The 21,981-nt window shown below is 40.6% G+C and overlaps 1 protein-coding gene across 3 annotated transcripts in view; it reads left to right on the top strand.

Moving 5' to 3' along the window:
* The window catches only part of LOC106580141 (EGF-like repeat and discoidin I-like domain-containing protein 3), a 314,416-nt gene that overhangs the window by 31,421 nt on the left and 261,014 nt on the right, over positions 1 to 21,981 (top strand). For 2 of the 3 annotated variants that reach the window (XM_014160860.3, XM_014160859.3), the window contains exon 2: positions 20,274 to 20,348. The exons of the other annotated variant lie outside the window; for it this stretch is intronic. In XM_014160860.3, the coding sequence (XP_014016335.3) occupies positions 20,274 to 20,348 (75 nt within the window). The remainder of the gene's footprint in view (positions 1 to 20,273; positions 20,349 to 21,981) is intronic. 3 annotated transcript variants of the gene reach the window in all.

Below are 21,981 nucleotides of genomic sequence, written 5' to 3'. Positions count from 1 at the left end.
CTTGAAATCTTTGGTTGTTTACTACACTACTCACTCTGTTTAGCACATGGCCTCACATTTTAATCCTTAAATAGATGGGTGGGGCTAAGGCTAAGAGTGTGTGAACGATGCTGAATGGGTGTAGACAAAGACCTCTCCAGTAGGTTTATCAAACATTCAAGGGCCATTTTCTCAAAAGTGGGGTTACTTTCAAAGCAGAATTACTTTGCCGTTGTTCCTCCTGCAGTTTATGATATATAATTTTCTAGCTCTGAGTCTCTACTCTTATCCAATGTAAAAAAATGCAATTTCAAATGTTGCTATATAAGACAGAATCAAGATTGCTAGTCATATTTGGTGCCAATATCGAAGCCGTACACTGGAAAGAGGTATCTGCTATTAGCTTTTTTTTCTTTACCATTAAATCATGTTTTTCTAATGAGACATCTGTCTTTGACACAAAACATTCCTGTCTTTGGACACAAAACAAAATACATTCTCTTACCCAGCACGCACATTGACAGCTGAATTGTGATTTATTTCTGCCTTCACAGCTCTCAGTGTGTGTTCTGGATTTCCCTGTCAGTCCTTGTTGAAAATTTTACTTCACAGGGTGTTGGGAATTAGTAATCTCAAAGTGGTCTGTTTTTTAGGACACATGTTTTATTCATTCAAAATTCCATGTTAAAATCATCAGGCAAAGAATAATATTAATGAGTCAACCAATAAAACCTGGAGAGTGTTCTTCAATGGGAGCTTCTCTAAATTCAGATATATACAGTGTGGTGTCCCTCAGGGCAGTTTACTTGGACCATTACTATTCTCTATTTTTACAAATGATTTGCCACTGGTCTTACACGAAGCTCGAATGCCTATGTTTTCAGATGATTCCACACTCTACATGTCAGCACCCAAAGCCAGTAAGCTCACTGAAATTCTGAATGAGGAGTTACAGTCAGTATCAGAAGGGATGATTATTAATAAACTGGTCTTAAATACATCTAAAACTAAAAGCATTGTATTTTGTTCAAAACATTCTCTAAGACATAAACGCCAACTGGAATTGTGTATAAAGGGGTTGACCATTTTGCCAGTTGAGGAAGCTAAATTCCTAGGTATAACATTGGAGAGTCAATTGTCATGGTCAAGTCATATTGTCAAAGTTATTTTGAAGATTGGGGAGGGGTATTGCTGTTATAAAAAATATGTTCTTCATTTGATACAAAAATCAACTGTATTAGTTGTTCAGGCTCTGGACTTGTCCCATCTTGATTACTGTCCGGTAATATGGTCAAGTGCACCAACGAAAGCAAAGATGCTGTTGCGAGTCTTTCCTGGTTGAGGGTTGATGAGAGATGAACTGCTTCTCTTCTAGTTTTTGAGAAGTATCACTGTAATGAAGTTTGAGATTGTCTGCATAATCAAGTAACATTCAGTTCAGACACCCATACATAAAGTTGAAGTCGGAAGTTTACATACACTTAGGTTGGAGTCATTAATCTTTCAACCACTCCACACATTTCTTGTTAACAAACTATCGTTTTGGCAAGTTGGTTAGGACATCTACTATGTGCATGACGCAAGTAATTTTTCTAACAATTGTTTACAGATAGATTATTTCACTTAATCACAATTCCAGTGGATCAGAAGTTTACATTACATACACTAAGTTGACTGCCTTTAAACAGCTTGGAAAATTCCATAAAATTATGTCATGGCTTTAGAAGCTTCTGATAGGCTAATTGACATAATTTGAGTCAATTGGAGGTGTACCTGTGGATGTATTTCAAGGCCTACCTTCCAACTCAGTGCCTCATTGCTTGACATCATGGGAAAATCAAAAGAAATCAGCCTCCCAAAAAAATTGTAGACCTCCACAAGTCTGGTTCATCCTTGGGAGCAAATTCCAAATGCCTGAAGGTACCACGTTCATCTGTACAAACAATAGTATGCAAGTATAAACACCATGGGACCACGCAGCCGTCATACCGCTCAGGAAGGAGATGTGTTCTGTCTCCTAGAGATGAGCGTACTTTGGTGCGAAAAGTGCAAATCAATCCCAGAACAACAGCAAAGGACCTTGTGAAGATGCTGGAGGAAACAGGTAAAAAAATATTGATATCCACAGTAAAATGAGTCCTATATCAACATAACCTGAAAGGCCGCTCAGCAAGGAAGAAGCCACTGCTCCAAAACTGCCATAAAAAAGCCAGACTATGGTTTGCAACTGCACATAGGGACAAAGATTGTACTTTTTGGAGAAATGTCCTCTGGTCTGATGAAAGAAAAATAGAACTGTTTGGCCATAATGACCATCGTTATGTTTGGAGGAAAAAGGGGGAGACTTGCAAGCCGAAGGGCACCATCCCAACCGTGAAGCACGGGCGTGGTAGTATTGTATTGTGGGGGTACTTTGCTGCAGGAAGGACTGGTGCACTTCACAAAATAGATGGCTTCATGAAGAAGGAAAATTATGTGGATATATTGAAGCAACATCTCAAGACATCAGTCAGGAAGTTGAAGCTTGGTCGCAAATGGGTGTTCCAAATGGACAATGACCTTAAGCATACATCAAAAGTTGTGGAAAAATGGCTTAAGGACAACAAAGTCAAGGTATTGGAGTGGCCATCACAAAGCCCTGACCTCAATCCCATAGAAAAAGTATGGGCAGAACTGATAAAGCATGTGCGAGAAAGGAGGCCTACAAACCTGATTCAGTTACAACAGCTCTGTCAGGAGGAATGGGCCAAAATTCACCCAACTTATTTTGGGAAGCTTATGGAAGGCTTCCCGAAACATTTGACCCAAGTTAAACAATTTAAAGGCAATGCAACGAAATACACTCAATTTGTATGTACTTCTGACCCACTGGGAATGTGATGAAATAAATAAAAGCTGAAATAAATCATTTTCTCTGTACTATTATTCTGACATTTCACATTCTGAAAATAAGGTGGTGATCCTAACTGACCTAAGACGGAATTTTTACTAGGATTATTTTATTTCACCTTTATTTAACCTCTATGGGCTAGGTGGGACGCAAGCGTCCCACCCGTGGTGCACTCCATCAACAGCAGGTGCATTTCAAGAGCGGCAAATTTGAATCCAAATAAATGTCAAAATTCAAATTTTTCAAAAATACAACTATTTTACACCATTTGAAAGATAAACATCTCCTTAATCTAACCACGTTTTACGATTTCAAAAAGGTTTTACGGCGAAAGCATAAATTTAGAGTATGTTAGGACAGTACATTTACAAGAGTTGTGTGTAATGTTTTGTCAAGTCAAAGACAGGGTCACCAAAACCATAAAACCAGCTAAAATGATGCACTAACCTTTTACAATCTCCATCAGATGACACTCCTAGGACATTATGTTAGACAATGCATGCATTTTTAGTTCTATCAAGTTCATATTTATATCCAAAAACAGCGTTTTACTATGGCATTGATGTTGAGGAAATCGTTTCCCTCCAATAACCGGCAGTCAAGTCAGCGTCACAAATTAAATAATTAAAATTAGAAAACATTGGTAAAATATTATATTGTCATTTAAAGAATTATAGATTTACATCTCTTGAACGCAATCAACTTGCCAGATTTAAAAATAACCTTACTGGGAAATCACACTTTGCAATAATCTGAGCACTGCGCCCAGAAAAATACGCGTTGCGATACAGACTAGACGTCATGTTGGGGAGATCTAAAATCGAAAATACTATGTAAATAATCCATTACCTTTGATTCTCTTCATCAGATGTCACTTCCAGGTATCACAGGTCCATAACGAATGTAGTTTTGTTCAAAAAAGCTCATCATTTATGTCCAAAAATCTCCGTCTTGTTAGCACATGATCTAAGCCAGCCGGACTTCTCGTCATGAACGAGGGGAAAAAATATATTTCCGTTCGTTCAAACATGTCAAACGTTGTATAGCATAAATCATTAGGGCCTTTTTTAACCAGAACATGAATAATATTCAAGGTGGACGAATGCATACTCTTTTATAACGTATTGGAACGAGGGTACCCAACATGAACTCGCGCGCCAGGTGTCTAATGGGACATCATCGTTCCATGGCTCTTGTTCGGGCAGATCTCCCTCCAGAAGACTCAAAACACTTTGTAAAGGCTGGTGACATCTAGTGGAAGCAATAGGAAGTGCCAAAATATTCCTCAGCCCCTGTGTTTTTCAATGGGATAGGTTTAAAGTCAATACAACACATCAGGTATCCACTTCCTGTCAGAAAATGTCTCAGGGTTTTGCCTGCCAAATGAGTTCTGTTATACTCACAGACACCATTCAAACAGTTTTAGAAACTTTAGAGTGTTTTCTATCCATATATAATAAGTATATGCATATTCTAGTTACTGGGTAGGATTAGTAACCAGATTAAATCGGGTACATTTTTTTTATCCAGACGTGCAAATGCTGCCCCCTAGCCCTAACAGGTTAATCTAACCACGTTTTCCGATTTCAAAAAGGTTTTACGGCGAAAGCATACATTTAGAGTATGTTAGGACAGTACATTTACAAGAGTTGTGTGTAATGTTGTGCCAATTCAAAGACAGGTGTCACCAAAACCATAAAATCAGCTAAAATTATGCACTAACCTTTTACAATCTCCAACAGATGACACTCCTAGGACATTATGTTAGACAATGCATGCATTTTTAGTTCTATCAAGTTCATATTTATATCCAAAAACAGCGTTTTACTGTGGCGTTGATGTTCAGGAAATCGTTTCCCTCCAATAACCGGCATTCAAGTCAGCACCACAAATTAAATAATTAAAATTAGAAAACATTGGTAAAATATTATATTGTCATTTAAAGAATTATAGATTTACATCTCTTGAACGCAATCAACTTGCCAGATTTAAAAATAACCTTACTGGGAAATCACACTTTGCAATAATCTGAGCACTGCGCCCAGAAAAATACGCGTTGCGATACAGACTAGCCGCCATGTTGGGGAGATCTAAAATCGAAAATACAATGTAAATAATCCATTACCTTTGATTCTCTTCATCAGATGTCACTTCCAGGTATCACAGGTCCATAACGAATGTAGTTTTGTTCAAAAAAGCTAATCATTTATGTCCAAAAATCTCCGTCTTCTTAGCACATGATCTAAGCCCGCCGGACTTCACTTCATGAACGAGGGGAAAAAATATATTTACGTTCGTTCAAACATGTCAAACGTTGTATAGCATAAATCATTAGGGCCTTTTTTAACCAGAACATGAATAATATTCAAGGTGGACGAATGCATTGTCTTTTATAACGTATTGGAACGAGGGTACCCAACATGAACTCGCGCGCCAGGTGTCTAATGGGCCATCATCGTTCCATGGCTCTTGTTCGGTCAGATCTCCCTCCAGAAGACTCAAAACACTTTGTAAAGGCTGGTGACATCTAATGGAAGCAATAGGAAGTGCCAAAATATTCCTCAGCCCCTGTGTTTTTCAATGGCATAGGTTTAAAGGTAATACAACACATCAGGTATCCACTTCCTGTCAGAAAATGTCTCAGGGTTTTGCCTGCCAAATGAGTTCTGTTATACTCACAGACACCATTCAAACAGTTTTATAAACTTTAGGGTGTTTTCTATCCATATATAATAAGTATATGCATATTCTAGTTACTGGGTAGGATTAGTAACCAGATTAAATCGGGTACATTTTTTTATCCAGCCGTGCAAATACTGCCCCCTAGCCCTAACAGGTTAAGCATGTCGCAGTTTAGGTCACCTAACAGTATGAACTCTGAAGATAGATGGGGGCAATTAATTCACATATGGTGTCCAGGGCACAGCTGGGGGCAAAAGGTGGTCTATAACAAGCGGCAACGGCGAGAGACTTGTTTTTGGAAAGGTGGATTTTTAGAAGTAAAAGCTCAAATTGTTTAGCACAGACCTGGATAGTATGACAGAACTCTGCAGGCTGTCTCTGCAGTAGATTGCAGCTCCACCCCCTTTGACAGTTCTATCTTGTCGGAAAATGTTATAGTTAGGAATGGAAATTTCTGGATTTTTGGTAGCCTTCCTAAGCCAGGATTCAGACACGGCTAGGACATCCGTGTTGGCAGAGTGTGCTAAAGCAGTGAGTAAAACAAACTTAGGGAGGAGGCTTCTAATGCATGCATGAAACCAAGGCTTTTACGGTTACAGAAGTCAACAAATGAGAGCGCCTGGGGAATGGGAGTGGAGCTAGGTGCTGCAGGGCCTGGATTAACCTTTACATCACCAGAGGAACAGAGGGGGAGTAGGATAAGGATACGGCTAAAGGCTATGAGAACTGGTCGTCTAGTGCGTTCGGAACAGAGAGTAAAAGGAACAGGTTTCTGGGCGCGGAAGAATGGACTCAAGGCATAATGTTCAGACAAGGGTATGGTAGGATGTGAATACAGTGGAGGTAAACCTAGGTATTGAGTGATGATGACAGAGGTTTTGTCTCCAGAGACATCATTTAGACCAGGTGAGGTCACCGCATGTGTGGGAGGTGAAACAAACGGGCTAGCTATGGCATATTGAGCAGGGCTGGAGTCTCTAAAGTGAAATAAGACAATTATCACTAACCAAAACAGCAATGGACAAGACATATTGACATTAGGAAGAGACAAGGCAATTCAGACAGCTAGAGGGCCGGGGTCCAGGCCAATTGGCAAAATATGAATTGTTGCCCAAGGAGTGTCTGATGGACCTCTTCAGCTAGCCGGGAGATGGGCCTAGCACGAGGCTAGTTCCAGGCTCACTGGTGCTTGCTTGGGGACAGAGACGTTAGCCTGGGGGTAGCCACGCGGATAGCAGCTAGCTAGCTGCGATGATCCAGGTGAGAAGGTTCAGAGCTTGTGGTAGGAAACCGGAGATGTGGAGAAAAGGCAGTTCGGTATGCTCTGGGTTGAATTGCGCTGTGCAGACTGGCAGGAGTTGATCAGGCTAAGGTTAGCTGATGACCGCTAGCAGTGGCTGACTATTAGCTAGTTGGCTGGCTAGCTTCTGTTGGGGGTTCCGGTTCTAAAGTATAGAAAATAGCAGATCCATACCACATTGGGTGAGGCGGGTTGCAGGAAAGTATGTTGAAACTGAGGTTAAAAAATAAAGATAATATATACAAAATAAATGTCAGGAATTGTGAGTTTAAATGTATTTGGCTAAGGTGTATGTAAACTTCCGACTTCAACTGTCAGAAACGGGGACGATGCCCAAAACAAACACGTATATATAAACACAGGGATGTAACCCAAACAAAAGAGCGAGGCTAAACCTCTAATAAATACTTTGGACAAGACCCGTAATTACAATACACGGGACGAGATACATAATAACGAGTACACAATACATGCAGCACGAAAGTCTAAATAAAGTACAGGTACTCACAAGACCAACGGACATGGGAACAATAACCGACAAGACAATGTTGAACAGAGGGCACATAAATACAATTACTAATCAGGGGAATTGTAATCAGGTGTGCGTAATGAGACAGTTCAGTGACGCGAAAAGGCTGGTGACTTAGACCTCCGGAACTGGTGCACGGAAAGAGCAGCAGTACCGGGGGAATCCTTGACAATACCCCACAATACATGCCACCAGTGGTGTGGTCCAAAATGAATTCACAGCAACGCACAGTATTATACAGAGCCATGATCACATGGAACTCCCTCCCATCTCCAATTACTAAAGCAAACAGCAAAATTACATTTAAAAAAGTTGAAACAACTACTCACGGAATGGCGGGGACACACACACACATTTTTTTTTATTATTTGTATTATTATTATCTGTATATTTTTGCGGGGGTATACCATGGTGTTTTACATTTGTGTGACTGTCCTTGTCTATCAGTGTATGTCTTTTGTTACTTCTTATGTTTTGTGTTTTTTATGGACCCCTGGAAGAATAGCTGCTGCCTCTGCCAAACCTAATGGGGATCCAAATAAACAAATAAACACATTTAATTAACAATTTCACAGAAATGCCTCAATGTACTGTTAAATATTCATTTATTTTCTTGATCTCTGACACTGTTCTAAAAATATATATATAATGCTATACCCTAATCGCCTTGCACCTTTCCTTAATCCACCACGCCCCCATACAGAATTTGCATGCCCCACATTCATCACCATGTATTCAATGCAGATGTCCATTTAATTTAATGGCATGTTTTATGAATCTTATTAACTGTGCCCCGAGAATGAATCAGGGCGATCTTGTCTTGGGAAGTGATAGGAACCTCTAGGTTTCTAATGAGTCTAGCAGCAGTAGGCTCTCCTGGCTCGGCTTGGGCCTGAAGTAGGGCATCAATAATGAGATAGTAGAGACAGGAGCAATCACATCACTGAGTGTTTGATGTGGTCAGCTCTGGGATCTGAGAGATGGATCAGTAACCTGGATGACTGGGTTGAAACGGTTGTCATGTAACAAGCTCTCTGCAGTAACTATTGAATGGGATGTGGGGCTCCTTCTATCTCGTCAATAATGCTGACTACTAGTGTTTAGGATCCTTCGATCCAATTTGAGATGTGATTTTCTTATTACAGACATTAGCTGTACTCAAACAAAGTGGATGATTCATCCAAGTAAAAGTGATCAAGATTGTATATTTCAAATGTATTATTGGGCTGAATATGATTATAGTGGTATTGTATGTTGGTAATGAATGGGTAGCAGGGAATGTCAAAGCTGTCATCCTAGCAGACCTTGGTTCCACCCCCATTCAGTGGCAGGGGTAAACCACAATGCCTTGGTGTTGGCAGCAGAAAGTGTGATGAAGTGAGAAAGTCAAAGGAAACACACTGCTACTTACAGAACCTCAAGCTGTATCACTGTGCAGGGTTTAGATACACCATATGCCTGACTGGCATTGGAGATCCACGAGAAGCACTTCGGTGTTAACGTCAGCTGGGTAACATTGTCAGCTAGCAGCTTCTTGGACCCCCTTGAGACTTGTCTATATTTGTGTGAAGTGTGGCTTGATTAGCTTTTGGTATTTCATGCTATTTGGCACTGCCATATTTTGAATTCAAGAGACAAACAGACAAGAACACAAGCAAATTGCGGCATATGTTATTACATAACTTTATTATCTATTCAATTGGACAAGTGGTAGGCACTACAGAGTTTTGCAATTTGCCTGTGCAATTAGACTATTTCATATTTCTCAACAAGTTCAGTTTAATAAAGTGGGATGAAGAGCTGAAGTAAACATTCAAATAACCTTGAGGGCTTTTACCACATGCATTAAGTATGTGGACACCCTTTGACATTAGTGGATTTGACTATTTCATCCACACCTGTTGCTGGCAGGTTTATAAAATTGAGTACAATGCCATGCAATCTCCATAGACAAACACTGTCATAGGATGCCACATTTCCAACAAGTCAGTTCATCAAATGTCTGCCCTGCTCGTGCTGTTATTGTAAAGTGGAAACTTATCATCCACGAAGTGGTAGGCCAGACAAGCTCACAGAATGGGACCGCAGAGTTCTTAACCTCTATGGGCTAGGTGGGACGCTAGCGTGCCACCCGTGGTGCACTCCATCAACAGCAGGTGCATTTCAAGAGCGGCAAATTTGAATCCAAATAAATGTCAAAATTCAAATTTTTCAAAAATACAACTATTTTACACCATTTGAAAGATAAACATCTCCTTAATCTAACCACGTTTTACGATTTCAAAAAGGTTTTACGGCGAAAGCATAAATTTAGAGTATGTTAGGACAGTACATTTACAAGAGTTGTGTGTAATGTTTTGTCAAGTCAAAGACAGGGTCACCAAAACCATAAAACCAGCTAAAATGATGCACTAACCTTTTACAATCTCCATCAGATGACACTCCTAGGACATTATGTTAGACAATGCATGCATTTTTAGTTCTATCAAGTTCATATTTATATCCAAAAACAGCGTTTTACTATGGCATTGATGTTGAGGAAATCGTTTCCCTCCAATAACCGGCAGTCAAGTCAGCGTCACAAATTAAATAATTAAAATTAGAAAACATTGGTAAAATATTATATTGTCATTTAAAGAATTATAGATTTACATCTCTTGAACGCAATCAACTTGCCAGATTTAAAAATAACCTTACTGGGAAATCACACTTTGCAATAATCTGAGCACTGCGCCCAGAAAAATACGCGTTGCGATACAGACTAGACGTCATGTTGGGGAGATCTAAAATCGAAAATACTATGTAAATAATCCATTACCTTTGATTCTCTTCATCAGATGTCACTTCCAGGTATCACAGGTCCATAACGAATGTAGTTTTGTTCAAAAAAGCTCATCATTTATGTCCAAAGATCTCCGTCTTGTTCGCACATGATCTAAGCCAGCCGGACTTCTCGTCATGAACGAGGGGAAAAAATATATTTCCGTTCGTTCAAACATGTCAAACGTTGTATAGCATAAATCATTAGGGCCTTTTTTAACCAGAACATGAATAATATTCAAGGTGGACGAATGCATACTCTTTTATAACGTATTGGAACGAGGGTACCCAACATGAACTCGCGCGCCAGGTGTCTAATGGGACATCATCGTTCCATGGCTCTTGTTCGGTCAGATCTCCCTCCAGAAGACTCAAAACACTTTGTAAAGGCTGGTGACATCTAGTGGAAGCAATAGGAAGTGCCAAAATATTCCTAAACCCCTGTGTTTTTCAATGGGATAGGTTTAAAGTCAATACAACACATCAGGTATCCAATTCCTGTCAGAAAATGTCTCAGGGTTTTGCCTGCCAAATGAGTTCTGTTATACTCACAGACACCATTCAAACAGTTTTAGAAACTTTAGAGTGTTTTCTATCCATATATAATAAGTATATGCATATTCTAGTTACTGGGTAGGATTAGTAACCAGATTAAATCGGGTACATTTTTTTTATCCAGACGTGCAAATGCTGCCCCCTAGCCCTAACAGGTTAAGTGCGTAAAAAAACAACTGTCCTCAGTTGCAACACTCACTGCCGAGTTTCAAACTGCCTCTGGAAGCAGCGTCAGCACAAGAACTGTTCATCGGGAGCTTCATGAAATGGGTTTCAATGGCCGAGCAGCCGCACACAAGCCTAATATCACCAAGCGTCAGCTAGAGTGGTGTAAAGTTAGCCGCCATTTTACTTTGGAGCAGTGGAAACGCGTGCTCTGGATTGATGAATCACGCTTCAACATCTGGCAGTCCGATGAACGAATCTGGGTTTGGCGGAAGCCAGGACAACGCTACCTGCCTAAATGCATAGTGCCAACTGTAACATTTGGGGGAGGAGGAATAATGGTCTGGGGATGTTTTTCATGGTTCGGCTAGCCCCCTTAGCTCCAGTGAAGGGACATCTTAAAGCTGCAGCATACAATGACATTTTAGATGATTCTGTGCTTCCAACTTTGTGGCAACAGTTTGGGGAAGGCCCTTTTCTCTTTCAGCATGACAATGCCCCTGGGCACAAAGTGAGGTCTATACAGAAATGGTTTGTCAGTGTGGAAGAGCTTGACTGGCATGCACAGAGCCCTGACCTCAACCCCATCAAACACCTTTGGGATGAATTGGAACGCCGACTGCAAGCCAGGCCTAATCGCCCAACATCCAATATCAGTTCCCGACCTCACTAATGCTCTTGTGGCTGAATGGTAGCAAGTCCCAGCATCTAGTGGAAAGCCTTCCCAGAATAGTGGAGGCTGTTATAGCAGCAAAGGGGGGACCAACTTCATATTAATGTCCATGATTTTGGAATGAGATGTTTGATGAGCAGGTGTCCACATACATTTGGTTTTGTAGTGTATTACACAACATTGGACTTTTCTAGATGTTGGTAGATGTCCAAGATAATAGCCAATCAGTATTGCATTCCTTAGCTCTTGCTTTAGAAGATACATCATGTAGGAAAATGCCATTTTGGAGAGTTACTTGAGAATACAATTACTATGTCCTTTTGTAGGAGTTCTGATTATCAAAGTATCAAACATTTTACATTCTTTCTCATAGTGTATTGATAAACGCTATGTCTGTGTTTTACCTCAGCAAAGGAAGAATATGTTATTGAAAATTGCCTCCACAGTACACATTATTCAGTCAATTTATTGATTGATATCCATAATGGGTTATAATTGTGTGATTTGTAACCTTGATTTACCTAGGCAACAGGTTGAGTTTGTGAAAAGCCTTGGTCCATGCTACAAGTTAGTCTGTAAGCCTCTGAACCCTACAGGGCCTGAGCAGAGTGCATTATGGTTGCCCCTCACCCATGATGAGGTGAAGTAGGACCTCTTCCTGAGACGGATGCCCTCTGTGTTCCCCTACAGGGCTTAGAGCTGGGCTAGCAGGCTAGGCAGTGCACAGTAATGAGGGCTATAAAAGTTAGAACATGGACCAGATTATTTAACATTGAAAAATACCTTTACTCCCACACGGAAAAAAGCTGGGTGGAAAACTTTATTCAAAACAAAAAAATTATATGTAGTCAGTCTGAGTTTGACCACACTTATTTTGGCCAAGATGGGGTTCCCGGAACTTTCTTACCACAAACAGTTTGAAAGCAATTTTGATTAAATCTCAGTATTGAGGAAATTAAGTGGTGGAGGTTGTCTTATGTGGATAGAAGCACTTGAATAGCTAAGTCAGACCAGGAGGCGGCGTACTGTTGGCCTCTGGCTGGGTGGAAAGACCCTCAGTTCCTTTGAATGGTTTGGAAGGAGACATGGAGATAGATTTATGTGACTGCTGAATCAGGTCTTTAGACATAGAACCAAGCAATAATTATGTTTGGGAGAAGCCACCTACCTCACAGCGACCGAAGCACAACCACACCATGGTGATTATGGCTCTGGTTCATCCCAAACCATGGTCACCGTGACTGTGACTGTAGTGATTTGGGATGCGTACGCAAAGGGCTGACATCAAGTATATGAATGTCGGGTAAGCAAACGGTATAGTAGATGGAACATGCGCTGAGTTCAGGTCCAACATCATATAATTCAAAGTAACCTCTCAAAGTTGACATGATATTGTGATCCTTTGGCTTTCATCACATGCTGTATGTGTCATGCTATTAGTTTTGTTTATTTGAATTGATTTCATCACTGTCTGAACTTCCTCACAGCTTCGCTGCAGCTTGGATCCCATCAGCTCAGCAGAAGTATTTTACCCCGCAGGGGGCAAGTTTAAAGGACGCCTTCAGCGATTTACTTGATTCCCAGCACCACCAAAGACCTCACTCATCTTCAAACCCCTAGCATGCTAGCAGCAGAGCAGATCCATCTCTCAGGGCTGCGTCCTCCCTAAAGCAATCAATCTATTTGGAGCTGAACGGCCGGCCTGTTCCCTGACATTGCTACCTGCTACGGCTTTCACAGCGTTTGTGATGCTCTCTTTTATTCTCTCTTTTTTTCTCCTCTTGTCGTCTGCTCAATTTCTTTTCTCTTTGTATTGTTTTAGAGCTGCCTTTCTTTGAGAACAGATTCTTACTGTTGGCTTGTTAAGATCACAATGTCTGTCTTTCATGTTTGCCTGTGGTGCTTTGACTCTTCCTGCATACTTTTGTTGCATTTCTTCTCACTGTTCTTTCTCTTACCCATGACCAAACAAGCTAATTAACTTTAGCCACTGCATCCAATTAACAGACGAGAGTGTCTTAGGCTTTTCTTTGATTAGAATCAAACATGTTCTAATCATTTGCCATGTATTCAAAAAGCCTCAGTGTACTTTTTTCACCTTCTTGTAATTTTTTGCCATTTGGTGAACCGACATGAAATACAAGGATATAGGCCTTTTGTGTTCCCTTAAAATATAATTATATTGGTTTGTATCCAGTCAAACCATTCTCTTTGTGAAGCCCAATAAGTGTGTTTGGGGGGATGATGGCCGCTGTCTAAATAGAGTTCTTTAAGTATTTATCACTGTGGACTTTGGGTTGATCCCAACATGTACAATTTACAGCCAATCGTTCTGTAATGTCTCCCACTGAAAGTCTACCACAGGAGGTTGATGGCATCTTAATTGGGGAGGACAGGCTTGTGGAAATGGCTGGAGTGGAATCAATGGAATGGTATCAAATACATGGTTTCCATGTGTTTGATGCCAATCCATTTTCTCTGTTCTAGCCATTATTATGAGCCGTCCTCCCCTCAGCATCCGCCACTACTTATCCCATAACGGGAACCGGGTTACCGAGATTTAACAAGACTTCCCGCCCAAACCTTTTCCCTATTTCACATTTTGTTGTGTTACAGTCTGAAATCAAAATGTATTTAAAAAATATATATATATAATTCACCCATCTACACACAATACCCCATAATGGAAAAGTGGAACATGATTTTAAAGATTTTTTCATTTTTTTTTTTAAATGAAATACAGAAATCGAATTTCCCTAAGTATTCACACCCCTTTGCAATGACACTCCACATTTTGCTCAGGTGCATTACATTTCCCTTGATCATCCTTGAGATGTCACTACAACTTGATTGGAGTCCACTTCTGGCCAATTCAATTGTCTGGACATGATTTAGAAAAAACACACCTGTCTATATAAGGTTCCATGGTTGACAGTGCATGTCAGAGCAGAAACTATACCATGAAGTCCAAGGAACTGTCCGTAGAGCTCCAAGATATAATTGTGTTGAGCCATATATCTGGGGAAGGGTATTAAACAATTTATATTGTGTTGAAACTTTCCAAGAACACAGTGAGAAATTGAAAAATATGGAACCACTCAGAGTATGCCTAGAGCTGGCCATCTGACTGAACTGAGCAACTGGGCAAGCAGGACCTTGTTCAGGGAGGTGACCAAGAACCCAATGGCCACTGACAGAACTACAGAGTTCCTTGGCTGGGATGGGAGAACCTGCCAGAAGGACAACAGCTTCTACAGCACTTCACCAAGCTGGGCTTTATGGGAGAGTGGCCAGACAGATGCCACTCCTGAGAAAAAGGGACATGACAGCACACCTGGATTTTGCAAAAAGGCATGTGAAAGACTCGTAGAACATAAGGCTAAATATTCTGTGGTCTGATGAGACAAAAATGTAACTATTTGGCCTGAATGCAAAGCACTATGTCTTGAGAAAACCAGGCTCATCTCATGACCCATCTAACACTATGACTACTGTGAAGCATGGTGGTGGCAGCATCATGCTATGAGGATGCTTTTAAGAGTCAGTGACTGGGAGATTGGTAAGGATAGAGGGAACAATGAATGGAGCCAACTACAGGAGAATCCTTTATGAGAACCTGCTTCAGAGTGCAAATGACCTCATAATTGGGCAAAGATTTACGTTCCAACAGGACACTGACACCAAGCATGCAGCCAAAGCAACACTGGAATGGCTTCTGAACAAGAATGTGAAAGTCTGTGAGTGGCCCAGCCTAAGCCCAGACTTGATTCACATTGGAAATCTGTGGAAAGACTTTCTGTTCACCACTGACCTTCTAGGCAGAGTTTCAATGAAAAAAGCCATATCTCAGACTGGCCAAAAAAAAGGAAAAGTTTAAGATGGGTCAAAGAACACAGACACTGGACAGAGAAACTCTGCCTAGATGGCCAGCATCCCAGAGTCACCTCTTCACTGTTGATGTTGAGACTGGTGTTTTGCGGGAAGTATTTAATGAAGCTGCCAGTTCAGGACTTGTGAGGCATCTGTTTCTTAAACTAGACACTCTAATGTACTTGTCCTCTTGCTCAGTTGTGCACCGGGGCCTCCCACTCGTCTCTCTATTCTGGTTAGAGCCAGTCTGTGCTGTTCTGTGAAGGGAGTAGTACACAGTGTTGTATAAGATCTTCAGTTTCTTGCCAATTTCTCACATGGAATAGCCTTCATTTCTCAGAACAAGAATAGACTGATGAGTTTCAGAAGAAAGTTGTTTCTTTCTGGCCATTTTGAGCCTGTAATCAAACCCACAAATGCTGATACTCCAGATACTCAACTAGTCTAAAGAAGGCAGTTGTATTGCTTCTTTAATCAGAACAACAGTTTTCAGCTGTGCTAACATATTTGCAAAAGGGTTTTCTAATGATCAATTTGCTTTTTAAAATGATAAACTTGGATTAGCTAACACAGCGTGCCATTGGAACAAAGGAGTGATTGTTGCTGAGAATGGGCCTTTGTATGCTTACGTAGATATTCCATTAAAAATCAGCCGTTTCCAGCTACAACAGTCATTTACAACATTAACAATGTCTACACTGTATTTCTGAACAATTTTATGTTATTTTAATGGACCAAAAAATTGCTTTTCTCTTAAAAACAAGGACATTTCTAAGTGACCCAAAACTTTTGAATGGTAGTGTATATGTATATATACAGTAATGTGCAAAAGTTTTAGGCAGTTGTGAAAAAATGCTGTAAAGTAAGAATGCTTTCAAAAATACACATGTTAATCGATTATATTTGTCAATTAACAAAATGCAATGTGAGTGAACAGAGTAAAAATCTACATCAAATCAATATTTGGTGTGACCACCCTTTGCCTTCAAAACAGCTTAAATTTTTCTAGGTACACTTGTACACAGTTTTTGAAGGGACTCGGCAGGTAGGTTGGCCCAAACATCTTGGAGAACTAACCACAGTTCTTCTGTGGATTTAGGCAGCCTCAGGTGCTTCTCTCTCTTTATGTAATCCCAGACAGACTCAATGTTGAGATCAGTGCTCTGTGGGGGCCAAACCATCACTTCCAGGACTCCTTGTTCTTCTTTACACTGAAGATAGTTCTTAATGACTTTCGCTGTATGTTTGGGGTCATTGTCATGCTGCAGAATAAATTTGGGGCCAAACAGATGCCTCCCTGATGGATAAGTATCTGCCTGTACTTCTCATTATTGAGGAGACCATTAATTCTGACCAAATCCCCAACTCCATTTGCAGAAATGCAGCCCCAAACTTGCAAGGAACCTCCACCATGCTTCACTGTTGCCTGCAGACACTCATTTGTGTACCACTCTCCAGCCCTTCGGCAAACTAGCCGCCTACAGCCAAATATTTCACATTTTGACTCATCAGTCCAGAGCCATTTTTCTGCATCCCAGTTCCTGTGTTTTCATGCATATTTGAATCTCTTGGCCTTGTTTCCACGTCGGAGGTATGGCTTTTTGGCCGTAAGTCTTCCATGAGGGCCACTTCTGACCAGACTTCTACGGACCGTAGATGGGTGTACCAGGGTCCCACTGTTTTCTGCCAGTTCTGAGCTGATGGCACTGCTGTACATCTTCCAATTGTGAAGGGAAGTAAGCATGATGTGTCTTTCATCTGCTGCAGTAAGTTTCCTTGGCCGACCACTGCGTCTACGGTCCTCAACGTTGCCCATTTCTTTGTGCTTCTTCAAACGAGTTTGGATAGCACATCTGGAAACCCCTGTCTGCCTTGAAATTTCTGACAGGGAGAGACCTTGCTGATGCAGTATAACTAACTACCTTGTGTCTTGTTGCTGTGCTTAGTCTTGCCATGGTGACTTTTCAGTGTAAACTGTCTTCAGTATCCTCACCTTCTTAGCTGAGTTTGGCTGTTCCTCACCCAGTTTTATTCCTCCTACACAGATGTTTCTGTTTCAGTTAATGATTGTGTTTCAAGCTACATATAGAATTGATGATCATTAGCACCTGTTTGGAACAATTGTTTAATCATACACCTGACTATATGCATACATAATCCCTGTCTTTGTTCAAGTGTACCTACAAGAATTGATGCTGTTTTGAAGGCAAAGGGTGGTCACACCATATATTGATCAAACCTCCTCCTCTGTGCTTCACGGTGGGAACAACACATGCAGAAATTATCCATTTACCTACTCCGCTTCTCACAAAAATACTGCGGTTGGAACCTAAAATTTCAAATTTGGAATCATTAGACCAAAGGACAGATTTTCACTGGTCTAATGTCCATTGCTCGACCAAGCAAGTAAGTCTCTTCTTCTTATTGGTGTCCTTTAGTAGTGGTTTCTTTGCAGCAATTCGACCATGGAGGCCTGATTCACGCAGTCTCTTCTGAACGGTTGATGTTGAGATGTGTCTGTTACTTGAACTCTGTGAAGCATTTATTTGGGCTGCAAATAAATGCTTCACAGAGTTAGCTCCTGTGGAGTCCCAAGAAAAGCTAGACTAAAATAGCTTGTTGGAAATCTTATTTTTTTTAGCATTTGTTGTACTAATATGCTATTCAAACAGGGCTGCAAGCTTGCTCTTGTTTTCTGAATGTTAAATACAGCAGCCAAAATAACTCACAGGGAGTTTGAAAGAAGAAAGACAATGTTTGGTTTTGATTGATTATGGGTCTAAATAACAGCTATAACCTATGTTCCCTGAAATGTTTTGGGGCACTGAGCAAATGTTTTGTCTTGTGAGTGGAAACTTGAAAATTGTTAGAATTTGGAGCAACATTTACAGTGAACACTTAGGCTGTACACTTACAGTTTTAAACCGTGCCAATAGACTATTGTGGCTATTTGAGCATAATGTAGGCCTACAAGCAAAACCAATGCAGCAAATACCATAAATCCTCTACAGGATCAGTGGGTCCCCCACGGGACGGTTGAGCTAACGTAGGCTAATGTGATTATCATGAGGTTGTAAGTAACAAGAACATTTCCCAGGACATAGACATATCTGATGTTGGCAGAAAGCTTAAATACTTGTTAGTCTAACTGCACTGTACAATTTACAGTAGCTATTACAGTGAACGAATACCATGCTTTTGTTTGAGGAGAGTGCACAGTTATGAACTTGAAAATGTATTAATAAACCAATTAGGCACATTTGGGCAGTCTTGATACAACATGTTGAACAGAAATGCAATGGTTCATTGGATTCGTCTAAAACTTTGCACATACACTGCTACCATCTAGTGGCCAAAATCTAAATTTCACCTGGGCTGGAATAATATATTATGGCCTTTTTCTTGCATTTCAAATATGATGGTACAAAAAAAACGTTTTTTTCATTGTATTATCTTTTACAATATCTAGTGTTATATTCTTTCTCCTACATTACTTCCACATTTCCACAAACTTCTAAGTGTTTCCTTTCAAATGGTATCAGGAATATGCATATCCTTGCTTCAGGTCCTGAGCTACAGGCAGTCAAATTTGGGTATGTCATTTTAGGCTAAAATTGAAAAAAAGGGGCAGATCCTTAAAGGATATAATTTTCACATGGGAATAGCTTTTGATTTATATGATATAGCCTATAGTGGACTATATGTGGTGTTCAATGCAGGCCTACATTGCATGAGACTTTTAAAAACATTTTACATTATGAAAGGCTTGCCATTAATCCATGACTTGGTCTGTAACACCAGGGGCCAAATAGGTGACTGTAAATGTTATTGTGTTGTATGACACAAGAAACCACTTTACAAAATACAATGAATTATTATTACCATACAGAAAATTAGACAATGTAGGCTACCCCTCTGCCTATTGGTTTATTTGCATATTCAAGCCTGTCTCAAAATACAACCCTTCCCTTTTAATTAAGACAAGCTTTATACCTGACTGGCTTTTCAAAGACAGTTTGAAATGTAGCCTTCACGTTTTGTGCTCTTGTAGAAAACAGTAACTCCCCATTTGCTGATCTATACTTATCTATAACTGGGCTAATAACTCGCTAACGAGCAAAGAATATCAACAAATGTGCACAAGTGAGGCTCTGATCTGAAATCTCGCAGATGATTGAAAGACTATCAGTGAAGTTCAACCTCTTACGTCTCTGCTTTAGAATGACACTTCCGGTTTTGGTAGGAAATGCCAGGTTACCTGGGTTTTGGCAGGAAATACCAGGTTACCTTGGAGAAAAGTGATTTATTCTCGGGATGGAAATTTTTTTACATGCCAGGAACATTTTAAACCGTAATAGTGACTACACACATGGATCCACTTTAGAGGAGGGTGTTTAAGAGCTGTGTGTAAAGATTATCAAACATCAGAGCAAAGCTAGGCCAATTAGAATGAGTCATGCCCGCAAACTTTGACTTTGAAGATGGAGTAGCGTTCTGTGCATATTACCAACCCAATAGAAGCTTGTGACCAGTCTGACACCAACTCACTCTCTGAACTGGTTTGAGTTCTAATCAGACTTGGGGTTCCAATTCTCCCTCATTAGATTATTTTGCCCAAAAAAAGACTCAAAGGGAATTTGCAGTGTCAAGGCTTTTATTAAGTAATTCTAAGGACTCAAGCTACTCAAAATACTTCATTAAAGTATCATCAGTACTGCTGGCTGATCCAGCTGTCTGACCATTTTAATGAGCAGAGGGTTGTTCTCTAACCCCATGGGACCCTGTGTTCTTGTCTCCCCGTATCTTGCAGGGGAAGTTTACGAGCCTGATCCCTGCGAGAATGGGGCTGCCTGCCTCAATGTTCTGGCCGACGAATCCTTCTCATGTGAGTGTTGCACTGGTTTTTCAGGACCTAAACTTGTCTTAGTAGTGTGAAGGTTGGTAAGTGAGATCAGAAACACTTGCTGAAATGACACAGGTGTCATCTGTGATTGTGTGTGCATGAGCACACTACCGGTCAAAAGTTTTAGAACACATACTCATTCAAGGGTTTTACTTTATTTTTACTATTTTCTACATTGTAGAAAAAGTCTTAAACAAATTAAAATATGTTTTATATTTGAGATTCTTCAAATTGCCACTCTTTGCCTTGATGACAGCTTTGCACACTCTTGGCATTCTCTCAACCAGCTTCACCTTAACCTCTCTGGGCTAGGCGGGACGAATTCTTCCGATTTTAAAATAGCTTTTTAGTGAAAGCACATTTTGCAATATTCTAAGTACATAGCCCAGCCATCACGGGCTAGCTATTTAGACACCCGGCAAGTTTAGCCTTCACCAAAATCAGATTTACTATAACAAAAATGTTATTACCTTTGTTGTCTTCGTCAGAATGCACTCCCAGGACTTCTACTTCAATAACAAATGTTGGTTTGGTCCCAAATAATCCATCGTTATATCCGAATAGCGGCGTTTTGTTCGTGCGTTCCAGAAACTATCCAAAATGGTAAATCAGGGTCGTGCGCATGGCGCAATTCGTGACAAAAAAATTCTAACTATTCCATTACCGTACTTCGAAGCATGTCAACCGCTGTTTAAAATCAATTTGTATGCAATTTATCTCGTAAAAAAGCGATAATATTCCGACCGGGAATCTCCTTTTCGGTAAACAGAGGAAAAAACACAAAGACGGGGGCGGCCAGTGCACGCGCCTAAGCCGACAGTCCCTTGATCGGCCACTTGAGAAAGGCGATAATGTGTTTCAGCCTGGGGCTGGAATGACGACATTCAGGTTTTTCCCGGGCTCTGAGAGCCTATTGGAGACGTGGGAAGTGTCACGTTACCGCAGAGATCCTTTGTAATGGAATGAGATGTCAAAGAAAGACAATAAATGGTCACACAGGCCACTTCCTGTAAAGGAATCTCTCAGGTTTTGACCTGCCATTTGAGTTCTGTTATACTCACAGACACCATTCAAACAGTTTTAGAAACTTTGGAGTGTTTTCTATCCAAAGCCAATAATTATATGCATATTCTAGTTACTGGGCAGGAGTAGTAACCAGATTAAATCGGGTACGTTTTTTATCCAGCCGTGTCAATACTGCCCCCTACCCTCAACAGGTTAAATGCTTTTCCAACAGTCTTGAAGGAGTTCCCACATATGCTGAGCACTTGTTGGCTGCTTTTCTTTCACTCTGCGGTCCAACTCTTCCCAAACCATCTCAATTTGGTTGAGGTCGGGGATTGTGGTGCCAGGTCATCTGATGTAGCACTCCATCACTCTCCTTCTTGGTACAATAGCCCTTACACAGCCTGGAGGTGTGTTGGGTCATTTTCCTGTTGAAAACAAATGATAGTCCCACTAAGCCCAAACCAGATGGGATGGCGCATCACTTCAGAATGCTGTGGTAACCATGCTGGTTAAGTGTGTCTTAAATTATAAATAAATCACAGACAGTGTCACCAGCAAAGCACCCCCACACCATAACACCTCCTTCTCCAAATTAAATTAAATCAAA

The sequence above is a fragment of the Salmo salar genome, chromosome 20, assembly GCF_965601325.2.
Source record: "Salmo salar chromosome 20, fSalSal1, whole genome shotgun sequence".
NCBI classification, from domain to species: domain Eukaryota; kingdom Metazoa; phylum Chordata; class Actinopteri; order Salmoniformes; family Salmonidae; genus Salmo; species Salmo salar.
Note: the sequence above shows the minus strand (reverse complement) of the source record. Positions and strands in the feature narration are given on the sequence as shown.